Source organism: Pteropus alecto, unplaced genomic scaffold (assembly GCF_000325575.1).
Source record: "Pteropus alecto unplaced genomic scaffold, ASM32557v1 scaffold3, whole genome shotgun sequence".
NCBI lineage: Eukaryota > Metazoa > Chordata > Mammalia > Chiroptera > Pteropodidae > Pteropus > Pteropus alecto.
The window spans coordinates 2841653-2854825 of record NW_006442484.1 but is presented as its reverse complement, the minus strand read 5'-3'; the positions used below and the strand labels follow the sequence as shown (position 1 = coordinate 2854825).

Below are 13173 nucleotides of genomic sequence, written 5' to 3'. Positions count from 1 at the left end.
AGATGACAGGGTATCAGACCTACTACAGAAATGTTTCCTGAGAAAATATCAACTGAGATAAATACTAAAAGATAAGTAGGATGGTATTGCCCACAGTTCTAGGATGACTTATTTAATTTAAACACAATATTAAATAACTACTAAATAAATATCATTTTTGGCTGCTAATCAAGGTCACGTTGCTAGAATTTCATCACATCTTCAGCTAAGAAAAAGATGAGTCAGTCAAAGCAGTCTAAGTATAGAAAATTAATGACTAATTAGAATGGATTGCTTAATTGATATTTTTGGAATGCCTTCTAACTCTTACTATTCAAGAAACCATAATAATATCAAGAAATTAATAATTTGGTTAAGAAAATAGGATGAATACTATTGCTTATACCTAAGGACTAAATGAGATGAGCTGAGATGGCCTCTTCAATAAGTCATTTGCCTCAACTGAAAACTTTTCATGGCATCTTGTTGATACTTGGATCTTTGCTAGTTGTGTTTTCCTTTGCCCAAGAATTCTGGTTTATTTTATTTTATTTTTTATTTTATTTTATTTTTGCCTGGTGATTGGCTTTCATCTTCTTATATTTATTAACTGTGCCCAGCTACTGGGTAAGAAGTATCTGTCTGGAAACTTCCTCCTTTGTCTTCTGGTTCCATTCAGTTGTGCTGAGACTTATTTTTCAGTCCTGAAAATTCCACTCTGGGGTTGATACCTCTAGTGACTTCAAAGCAGTATATTGTGAAGCTGCAAAGCTCTGAATAGAATACTCTTTAATGAAAAATCCAAAGTGATTTTTTTGCCGTTTGGTCTTACTGTGCTTATTCTACTTCCTGCAGTGAAATAAACACATAAAAACCCTCATCTTTGAGAAAGCTTCTCCCATATTCAAGACCCTTATCATGTATCTGTCTTGTTTTCTCTCCACAGAAATAGCTCCAATACATATTAATGTAGTTTAAATGCCTTACATATTCTGATAATCCCCTTACCAATACACACACACACACACACACACACACACACACACACACACACACACAGAGCATTCTACTGTGATTTAAAGGTTACTGAAGAAAGAAAAAGCAGATTTGAACCTTTGACACCTGTATGGATCACTGAGTGTCATATACATAATCCTTCTGGGACATCCAAGCATCTCATTCACAAAATTCATTATCTGAAAGAGGCCAAATCCACCTTTCTTATTCCATAAAATGCACCACAATGTTGGGAGTTGAGAAACATGACCTCTGGCAGAGGGCATGGCCCTGAAGACCCCTAGTCAAGGCCATTTACCTCATTCGCAAAAGAAAACTCTTGAGTTGATGATTTATTTGAAGATGATAAGCGACTGGATTGGCCTACTGTTTTTCTTCAAGAACTCATATAAATGTCTAGAAGAGACTTTAGCAATTCTAAACCAACTCTTTCTTTTAGCAAAAAAAAAAAGAAAATGCAGTTTAATAGAACAAAACTTATTCACATTCTCCATACAGACCATAGCTAGGCTGCAATCCTAAATCCTGAAGCCTGAGTTCAAGTCTTTGCCCAGACTTGCTTTTCAGTGAGGAGCTGAGTTTTTGAGAAGTGCTATAGTAGAAAAATCAGACTTCAAGTTTTAATGACTAAACTTCCCAGAACTCTTTCACCTTTTCTCATTCCCCAGTATTGTCCCATCAGAAAAATCAAACAAACATTGAAATATCAGATCACTTTCAAAATGATTATAATGGTGCCAGCTTTTTCTTTAGGTTACTTAATGTTTCACACAAAATTAAAAACGTTCTCCAAAGAAATGAACCAGGTGGTTGCCTTTACTTTTATACAATTTCCTGTTTTCTTAGAAATGCAGGTTGGTTTGAACAATGGCAGTCTCCATTCTAATTACCTTTTTAAGAGTCTTTAAAACAGCAGCCGTTTTCTTCATTAAAATATAGAGCATGTTGTCTGTTGTTCAATGAATAAATATGGACTTGAGAGATAGAGTGGTCCCCGTGACTCATGCTACCTCAGGAGAAGTGCTACATAATTGAGGTTTGTGATGCATAAAATAAGAAAACAACGCGTTTGTTCATTTGTTGAAGATTTGCCTAAGGGTTGTTCTGATTCCTCAAAGAAGAAATGGCAAGGCTCACCATGCCGCAGGATTCCTTAAAGGCATTCTCCTGCTCTTGTGCAGTCCCCAGATTTCCATGTGGTGTTGGCAAAGGGGTGACCAGAATGGGAAAGGCTGTGCAACACAGGGAAAAGTCTTGAGAAGCAGATAGACTATTAGCAGTACTTTCTGTCATTTAGTATCCTGAAAGCTTAGATGATAATCTTACTAATAGGCACCGAGCATTCAAAAAGGTCTGAAAAAAGTATGATGTCACATGTACTCAAAGAATGTTGGCGTGTGTGTGTGTCTGTGTGCATGTGTGTGTGTTGATCTATAGATATGTATGATTTACTTTGTAATATTACATAGACAACTTTAGCTAAAGTAGACCACAAGTCCGTAAAGACAATGGATTTACCATCTTGTGTTGATCCTACTTACCTCAAGAATCTGCCAATAACTGAACCACCAAGTAAAATGTTTTGGGAAAACCCAAGTTTAGATCCTAAATAGCTTATTTTTCTTAATAGCCTACTTTACATTTGTCTGCAGATCTTTCTTCTAAAGCATAATTTATTTATATTTGAATTATGTAAACAACTGACAATTAAAAAAAAAAAGCATGAATGCAAGTGGCAGCAAGATACAATGTAAACATCATGAACTTGGGAATTCAAAGGGGAGGACTGAGGTTGAACATCATCCTAGTCCTTTCAACTTAATTTCTGATTCTCAAATTTCTTTTATTCATTTTGGCAAAATAATAGCCACTTCATAAGTTTTATGTTTTTATTTTTTCTTCAGTATTTTATGACAGATCCTAGCTCAATGTTGACCCTCAGGAGTTCCACAACGTTGATTCTACTCTCATATCACTTCCAGCAAAATGGTGCCTTCGACTTTTCCTCATAGCTACGTATATAAGACTTTCGAGAAAAATGAGAACAAAAATAGAAAATAAAAATAAAAGGGAAGGATCATACTGCTGTCCTTCATCTTCCGGAAACTTTATTACCTAGGACGACTAAAGTCCGATGCCTTCTATTTTGATGATGCATTTAGTTTGCACTTATCTCCCTGATCGCCAATGCAAGAAGCCCAAAATAATCCCTTGTTTGAAAAGCTATGCACACTGCACTAAGCTCTGGAAACAAGAATGGATGAGCCAGGCATTGGTGTCTTGCCTGTCTACAGGGACTATCTTTTCATTTTTTTGACCTAGTAAGTTAGAAAAACCTAAACTAGTCTGAAATAAATCTTGAAATATTTGGATTCTCTGTCCTGTTAATAAAATGTGGTGCTATTTTCTGTTTTCCATGATGTACCATGGATCAACGTTCGCCTCCTCAAAAATTATTGGTCCAATGGTGATTACTTTCTAGTTTATTTCGGATTCTTTTTTCATCTGTTATAAAACCAATATGATACTTGGGAAACAAGTTTCCTCAGCGATGTAAGGGAGAGAAAAATGTTTTTGTTTGTTTGATTTTTTGTTTGTTTTCCTGTCTTTCTCCTCCCCCCACCAGGTAGAAAAAATCTCAGCAGACACAAAAGCTTGATCCATTTTAAAGAAACATGAAAGAAGTTAAAATTTTCCAAAACCGAATAAGGAACCAAGCAAGAGACTTCTGAGACAGATTTCAGGAACTCAGCACATTTTTAAAAACTCCTTTATTTTATTTTTTTTTATTTTTTGAAAGACAGGTGTGATATAACTGATGTCTTTTTCCTCCATCTGTAGCTGAGTAATATGGCAGCTTTTACCAGCCACTCTCTCCCTCATAAACATATTTTAATGGGCTGACATGTGCTTAATAATATAGGCAGCACCTAGATGCTTTAGAGCAAAGTGCCACCAGAGCTTGCACTATATTAAAACTGCATTTTTGACCCGAGGCCTACAAGTCCCTGTACTCAAACATTTCACTGATTACATAGAAATAGCCCAGTGTCAGCTTACATTTTTCTTCTTTAAATGAGGATTGAAGTTTAACTTTTATAACTCTGCACATGAAAAATATTATGTTTCTAAGTTATTAACTTACCTCCATTAAAGGAAATCTTATAAATTTTATAGAAGTCCTGTGGCTGCACGAATTCACTCAGCTTTTATGACTCTATGGAGTGAGGCCTTTTCTACCTATAGGTCTTGAGTCAATACAGAAGGAAAAAGTTCTAAATAGCTTCTCAAAACTGTGCTAAGGATTTTAGATGCATTATCTCATTTAATCCCCATTACTGCCTTGTGATGTAAGAATTTATTTTTATCTCATATGATAGGTAGACTTTAAGATGGTCCCTGATGATCGAAGGCTTCTAATGTCACATCCTTGTATAATTCCCTTGGCTTAGGCAAGGGCTAGACTTATTTTTAATGAATAGAATATGGCAGAGACTGTGTTTTTTGTCTCAGTGCCCTGTGGATCACTCACTCTGGGGTAAAAGTGCTGTCATTTTATGAGGCAGCCTTCTAGGAGGCCATAGGAATAAGCTTGGAAGTGAGTCTTCTTGAGGTGTGCCAAGAGCCTCATGAGTGAGCTTGGAAGCACACTTACTCCCAGTTGAACCTTGAGATAATGGTATCCAGCTAGAGTCACCCAGCCAAAGATGTCTCTGGATTCCTTACCCTTAGAAACTGAGACATCATAAATGGTTACAAGTAAAAAAAAAAATGGTGTAATTCATTACATAGCTATAAATAATTAATATACTTTCTTTTATATATGAAAGTTAAGAAGCTTATTCAGGTGACAGAACAGTAAGAAGAGGTACTTTTTGAACTTGTTTATCTGACTCCCAGACCTAGTCTTTTCTGCTATTCGAAGGAGTTCGATGAGCCTTTTTTTTCACTTATTGTTATATGAGGCTCTCACATAGTCAACTTGATCTTGACTATTAAGTCATGTTCTTTACTATTTAACTTAATTTTATTTAATTTATTTCAATAATAAAATTCACAGCCCAGTGGAGGAAGAAAGACATTTATATTAAATAAAAATGTAATGTAGTGTAATCCAGGATGGATATTGGCTCAAGGTGCACAGAGGAGGGGGGGGGGCATTTGATTCACACTACATTCAGAGAGGCTGATCAAAGGATTTGTTGACCCAGCGGAATGGCTTAGCTTCAATCTAATGGTTGGCACATGGTCTGATCTCAGTAAGTACTTGTCAATTAAGTCAACACACTGCCCCTGGAAAGATGTAAGACATTAGTATGATACAAATGAAGAAGGCTATGGAAAGGTCCATTATTCTGTGTCAAAGAAACAGCAAAACCAGACTGAAGAACAAAACTTTTTCACAGATCTGTTTTATATCACTACATGTTAGAATCTATACTATATTGGTATAAAGTAAGTGCTTTCCAAATCTCAGTTATTTGAGGACATTTTTTTTAAGTTTTGCCATTCTCAGATGTCATATGTAGTAATATTTACTTAATATATTAAAATATATATAATTAAAAATATTTTTAAAGACTAACCAATTTTTTTACTTGAAATAGAATTTGATGACTGTGAAAAGTCTGATGGTGGTATTGTATACAGGGAAACTATAGACTCTGAAGTCAGACAAATTCTGGATGAAACTGCAGTTCCACCACTTACTACTATGTGATTTAGCCTCCATGACTCTTCATTTTTTCACCTACAAAATAGAAAATAATACTTTCCTTGAATGAGCAAGGTGAAGATTCCGTATAACATATGCCATGTCTGTAGAGACCTAGCAAAGTACTCTGTATATGGTCTATAATATGCTCAATAGTATTAGACAGGAATTCTTATTCCCACTGCTCAGATGAAACTGCTAAGGGACAAGGAAATTAAATAATTTGCCAACGCTTACATAGCTAAATTGTTTGCCTTTTCAGATTGAGAGTAAATTTGTGAATACTGCCAAATTCATCTGCCATCCCTGAGAGATGGATTCTATTATGTTTTAGTCCGAATCTCAAACATTCATTGACTTGGTTGAACTAGAAACCGACCTAGAGGTTGTGAGACAAGGTACCTGTGAGGATTTCAGCTGTCCGTTCTGTCGTTTTCTGAATCAGGAGTCTCAGGGTCCCGCCCTCTAGGCTCAGCAGCAGAGTCCCCGAGCCCTCAGACAGCTCTGTGGACAGAAGCAGACCATCCTTGTTCCATGTTCGAAACTGGAAACCCACTGAGAGCCCATCAATTTGGGGGGTGCCAGGCAGCAGCAAATAACTGCTGCTGGAGTTGACAAATGTGATGGGAACAATTTGTGGTTCGGAGCAGGAAAAAGTGACATTGCCCTGGAAAACAATAAAAATCAAACATATAAAAGCCATTTTTTATTCTGCAATCTGACAGCTGATATAAACAACCACCCGGAGCTGACCTTAATTTCAGGATCATTCCACATTCAACTGCAAAATCTTAAAGGAAAAAATGTGTCAGCTTTGTTCAGATATACTGGCAAGATTATTTTCCATTCCTGTGTTAAGGATCCTAATGCTGTCTGAAAAGAAGGCCATCAAAGACCTGTGTGGGGTGGGAGTGGCATGGAACACATCAATATTTTTAAGGGAATCAGATATGAAAATAATTGCATTCATTCATCAAATAAATATGTACTGTTTAAGTCAACTATGCACCAAGCACTGGGATAACTTTTGAAGATATTTATCTATTTATCTACCTATCTATCTGTCTATCTATCTATCTATCTATCTATCTATCTATCTATCTATCTATCTATCTATCTATCTATCTATCTATTACAATGTGGAATGTGCTACAAGCCAGATAGACACTAGCTCCAAGGGAAGTGCTAAAAGAAATAACTATATAAGCAAAGATTTCACAAGGGCGGCAATGCCTTCCTGGAAGTAAGTGTGGAAGGAGAGAAATGAGTGTGCCCAGCTAGCCTTTTCAGCAAATGGCATGGTGCGTGCAAAGGTTTGCAGAAATTAGCAAAATAACACCTCTGGGGAATTACAGGGAACTTGTCATTTCTGAACATTAAGTTGGGCAGGCAAGGCCAGGGATCATGAGGCAGAGTTTAAAAGCCCTTTTATGCTTGCTAAAGTTATAATTCAAACTTAGAAGCAGTAAAGTGGCATTGGACAGGTTTTTAATTCATTAAACGTTTTTTTGTTTGTTTGTTTTTTGGTTTTGGGTTTTTTTTTTTAGTAATAGAGGGGGTTTAAGGGTGGATGAGAGGACTAGAGGTGGGGAATATTAAGAATGCATAGACTAGAACCAGAAAGAAGAAGAAGACGGTTATTTTTCCATAAATGAGGAAAAACTAGTCCAAGTGTATCTGAAGATGACTAGAGTGAGCGTCTATAACAGAAAGTTCCAGGAAAATAAAGACCTATGTACATGTGCCAACTGAGCTTTGCTCTGGAGTCATTTTTCTTAGATGAGTGAAGAGAAAGCCTGGGGTGTCTGTAAGTTGTAAATAGGTGTTATATTATTAAAGCCATTTGGAATTTTTATCTCAAACCCCATAACCAACCATATGCTATCATTAATCACTTTTAGACTCCAAACTGATTTCTACAAGAATGTAGCAAGCTTATTCAGGTAAGCATAACACATTATTCTCACCTAAATAGTCATAGACACATCAAGTTCCATGTAAATATTTCCTTCCAGGCCACTGAATAACTGCCTTTTTATAAACCCATAGCCCATGCCATTTATGCAAAATAGACAAGAGTTTCCAAAAGGAGAGCACCCTTGCTTGACCAGCTGCCTGAATTCAACTCTCTATTGAAGTGGCTAAGTAGGAGGATTAGATACCTAGTACAGCTCTGAGATCCAGAGAAGGTTAATTGCTCAGCTCCAAACACCTCGTAGCCTGGAAAAACCTTCCTAGATCTCAGCCATGTTTGTTTATGGTTGCTTGCATTTCTGAAAACAAGTAGTCTTCAAACAAACTTCTAGTGCATTCTTAATGATTCTCTCATCAAGCACACTGCTATGAGCATATTCTTGCATTAATCATCTGTTCCAGTTGCTTAGAAGTTTTCTTCTCTTCGGGCTAGATCCCTAGAAGGTAATTAATGTGTCAAAGGGTAAAGCTCCTGCTATCTATCAAAAAAATGCCCACAGTTTATACTGCCCCACTGTGCCTGGCAGGAGGTTAAGCACTGACATACCTATCTCATGTACTCTGCACAATAACACCACATATACTTAAAGAATGTACAAACTGGTCTTAGAGAAGGTAAGTAATTTAACAAAAGTCTTATCCCTGGAAATTTGGGGTCCAGAGGAACTGAGATTCTCCCCGCATTTTATCAGTTCACTCACATCTGACAAGACTCACTCCATTCCACTGAATGTCTAATGGGCCTCAGGTGGTTGTGAAACAAGCAAGGGAAAATCCCTTGAAGGACATGCATGGGACACTCTAGTTTCCCTGGCTAGATTCTGGTGGCGAGAACTCCAAATAAGTGCCTGATGGATTCTCACTGGTTAAGGTTAAGGCTGCATGTGGTGATCACCGCTTTGTTCAACTAGAAACGGGGTAACTTTAAAATGTATCAGGATAGGTACTCTGTCTTTAGACAGTTTCTCTGGTCCTCTGGGGTTTTTATGTTATACATATAAATGTAATTCTGGTCCTTTGCACTCTATCGTCATTAAATGTACACTTTGACTGTAATTGGTACAAAGTGTGCCATGACACGGGGTCCAACCTCCAAAACAAATCAACCCATCTGGCCCTGTAGATAAGCTTGAAAGGAAGTCAGTATCACTGCCACAGGTCCCTTTTTCCTCTATATATCTTGCAAGACCTATAGGGTCTTTTGCTGTCCAAAACCAAAGATCACTCTATATTGAATATAATAAATCCTTGATGTCTGATGCATTTCTCCTGACAACATCATCATGTCCAGATTGAATAGTGACCCTCACTGTCTAACTGAGGCTGCTGGTCAAAACTCTAGTGAGGCCTCCCCAAAGCAACAACTGCCACACATTGCTGGTACCCCTAACTGGGACCTCTCTTTGTCCATAAGGTGCCAGTTCTTAGTGCCTTGTGCTTTCATGCACATACATCCACCACCTTCCCCAAAAGGTGAGGTACCCAGAAGTGCTAGCCCAAAGATAAAGATAGCTTTCTTGGAGCCTCCCAAACAGTGTCCATTTTCTTTCAGTGGGATCTTTTATGACATTTTCTCTGTACCCCTCAAAACACAGAAGTTCCTTCCCTAACTTTCTCAGACAAAACTATTTGATTTCTATGGTTTAACTACAGAACATTGAAACCCTAAGTATATGTTTATAGATCATCTCAGAGAGACTGCCCATATCTATGTAAAATACTTCTTGTAACATATACAAGAGCTGACATGGTCTTCTATCTGACTCATGAAGTCTGGTGGCTTCCTAAGGACAGCCAGATGTTTGAAACATAAGATCCAAGTTTGTGTCAGTGGAGGAAGCAAACCCTTTTCATTGATTCATTCTTCCCAAGGAGGTCCTCCTTTCAAATAGCAGAGAGAAACCCCTATTTCAACGATTACTATGAAGGAGCAATACACAGGGTCATAAACAACAACAACAACAAAAACCTGTCCCAATCTGGAGGGTTAGAAAAGGCTTCCTTAAGAAGGTGATATTGAAACTGAGATTTACAGAATAGCAGAATTAGTTCATTGGAGAGTGAAGAGAAGTGTTTTCTGAGCAGAAGGAGCAATAATTGCTAAGGCCTCGTACAGAAGGTGTGGGGCATATTTAAGTATCTGACGAAAGATCAGTTGACTGTAGTCCAGAAACCAGGACAACAGCAGGCAAGATGAAATGCAAAGGACAAAAAGGGAGGCAATCATGTAATCCTTTTTACCATGTTGAGGTACTGGAACTTGATCCCATGATAAAAAAAAAAAAAAAAAGAAGAAATTGAAAGAAGAGGAAATTGATGTAGAGACTAGGACATGTACTAATATTGTGCTTCAGATGCATTTCTCAGTGGGGAGTAGAGAGTGTACTGTGTGCAGAATAGAGTGGCCAAGGGCCAGCTTCAGACAGCTATTGCAGTCCAGTAGACTAGAGCAGTTAAGGGCTTGTTGAAGGCTCTGTCTAGAATGGCAAAGAAAAGAAGGAGAAAAGTAAACCGATATTTTGGAGGTAAAATTGATAGGGGTTGCTGTGTAGAGACAAGGGGAGGGAAGATCAGGCATGGCTCCCACTCTCCTCTGTTTGCACAAGGAACTTCTATTAGGAAACAGTAGATGGTCCTTGCCGCTGATTGATTGTCACCTGCTTTGGCTGGTATCCATCCCCCACTAGAGTATGAAGACACACTGAGAGCAAACAGAAGTCCTTAAGCTCACTCATCCTATCAATTTATAGAGGTTCTATGGTAACCTGTCCCTTAAAAATACTATCTGCCACTGTACCCATCCTCACACTCCCTCCCTCTAAGGCTAAATGGTCCTTCCTCCTAGCCCATATCTGAGGCCTTTCCAAACTGCATTCATCCCCAAGGTAGCTATGTTTTCCATTAGCTTTCAGTGGTTTGTGTTACTGTATCATTTATTCATTTATCATATTTTTTGTACTGCCTTATAATAATTATATACTCTTCAATACTTGTATAGATCTTATACAATAATACATTTGTAATTGAGTATAGAGAATCTTCCTTTGAATTCTGAGAAGGAAGTAGAATTGTTCAATTTAGGTAGAACTGGATTCTTATCACAATTATTTACTGAGTAAACCATATTATCTGATGCTTATTTTTCGCTGCTACAGTTGGAAGGCTAATGATAGGTTGTGTTAGGATCAAAAGAGAACAAGTATCGGACCAGTTATTTTTCTATTTTCCCAGGTCTGCCACTTTTGGGGGTTGACCTGAGATGAGTCATTTCTAGAGACTTAGATTCCTCTTTTGTAACCTGAGGCTATTTAACTGGATAGTTCTAAGGTTCCCACCAATTCCCTCAATCTTTGGGGCATTGAGACTAGACACTCACATGCTTATCATCTATCTCCTCTCCAGAGGGTGGATAGGCATCTTCTGAATCATTCCTATTGTTGGCATGAGAATAGTAACCAAATATTTACATTTTAAAAGACCTTTCTTTAGAATATTTCAAGGGAATAAAAAGGAAACCTTGGCCTTTTCGATACCAATTTCTTTCTTACTGCAAGAAATAGAGCCAGAGTTTCCATAGACAATACTATGAAAAAAATGATAAGTAAACAGAAGATGATATTGTTTCATATTTTTCAAAAAGAAGTTTAATTTGTTATATATATATATATATATATGTATGTGTGTGTGTATATATATATATATATATGTATATATTTACCAGAGTATAATAACCAACCCATAGACTATTCCTCCTCCTGCCCCTCTCCCTTTAGGAAAGGATCCTAAAATACTTTGTAAAGGGAATATTAGGTTAATGCTGAACAGTATCAAGAATTACAGTGGTTAAAACTTTCTTGGAGATGATAATAGAAATTATATGCAAGCTGCTTAACTGGGTGCCAGTCTAAGGGCTGTGCCATGAAAATCAGAAGAAAGCAATAAGAACGAAGGTTCTGAGCAGCAGCTTCCTTCCAAACACATTTAAGATATTCTGCCACCAAATCTGAAGTTTGTCAAATACTGATTGATATCCAATAAAACCCATCCAAAAGCTTTCCTCCATGGTAGAAAGCCTCATCAAAAAGATCTTACGGTACGAGTATATTACCATGGTTTTCTGACGATTGATGGGTAAGAAGGTTCTAAAAGAGAAAAGTCAGTACTGTTTAAGTTTTTATCATGTGACTACGAAGTGAATCAGATGGACTGTCAGAAATGGCTTATCTGTGGTACCGAGAGACCAACTTCGGAATGTGCTGTTCCGCTTACAGATGCAATGGGGGAAACTTAAACCTTAAGGTCTAAGTGTGAGTGTATAATATGTAAAAAGCTGAAATGTATTAAATAGTGTGCTGCTGGACTCCCAGTTTATCAAACACGGAATCCGCCATCACTTGTTCGTTGGCCATGAGGTATTTTAGCCAGCCCTGATAGCACGGGAAAAAAAAAAATGCCGTAATTGACTAGACTAGAACAAGGAATGAACAGACGCAAGAAGAAAGATATTCACAAATAGCTTAATTTGTGTTTTATGGCTGAACACAATTGTTTGCTTATTTCAATTGAAGTCATGGATGTACATGACAAACTTTAGAGGCAAAAGCTAACCTTGCTTGAATTTCTCACTTAGGTGTTGCCTTTGCCTAATCTGTCTGTTAGAGATCTATCCTCTTTCAAGATTTCTACTTACTTTCTGATCTTTTGTTGGCTACACAGACCACAAGTTATGGCTGAAGGGTCCTTCGCTGATGAATTGCTTGTAAGTATTTCTCATTTGTGGGCATTTTCCCCCAGTCAAACTATGGACAGTGATGACAACTGTCATCTTTTTCTAGTTATTTTGGTTTGGCAAGTGTATTCCTTTGGACTCATTTCACTACCCCAAAACACCTATTACTGCCCATGATATTAACAAAGCCATTTTGCTCTTTTGTGAAAGGCACCAGAAAGTTATTTTCCGCTCTGCTTTAAATGATAATCTGAAAATAAAGAAGCTGTAGATAAAAGGCATGTGAGGAGAATGTAGGGTCAATAGCCTCCAGATTTGCAGTGAAACTGATGTGGTTGAGATGCTGCTGCCTTAGACATGAGAAGACATGAAACTGGCTCTTTAGGAACTGCATTAGTACTGAATTTGCCCTGGGCCCCATGCCTCTGGCAGCCACAGCTTCATCAAAGTCACATACATGGTTTGTTACACCTACTGCTTAGGTGAGTGTGCCCCTGCGTGCCCATCAGGCCAGAGGCAGGCATGCCACACCTAGTGAGACCAACCCCTGACTGCACTCTGATTTGGGGTGGGAGGCTGTGGGAATTGGCATCAGCTGGAAGAGGGTCTGAACCAGAATTCCATCTGATAGGTCTGGAACATGAGACATTTGACACCTGGGCACACAAGAGTCTCACTCTCTGGTATACCACAGAAAACAAAGTAAAAAAATGGAGGGACATTCAGAGAGTGAACTATTCTGTTGAAAAAGATCATAGTG

The 13173-nt window shown here is 37.8% G+C and overlaps 1 protein-coding gene across 1 annotated transcript in view; it reads right to left on the bottom strand.

Annotated features, from left to right (window-relative positions):
- Positions 1-13173, bottom strand: part of CNTNAP5 (contactin associated protein like 5) — a 716034-nt gene that overhangs the window by 311089 nt on the left and 391772 nt on the right. Inside the window, exon 8 of the mRNA XM_006920991.1 lies at positions 6113-6377. Within this exon, the coding sequence (XP_006921053.1) occupies positions 6113-6377 (265 nt within the window). The remainder of the gene's footprint in view (positions 1-6112; positions 6378-13173) is intronic.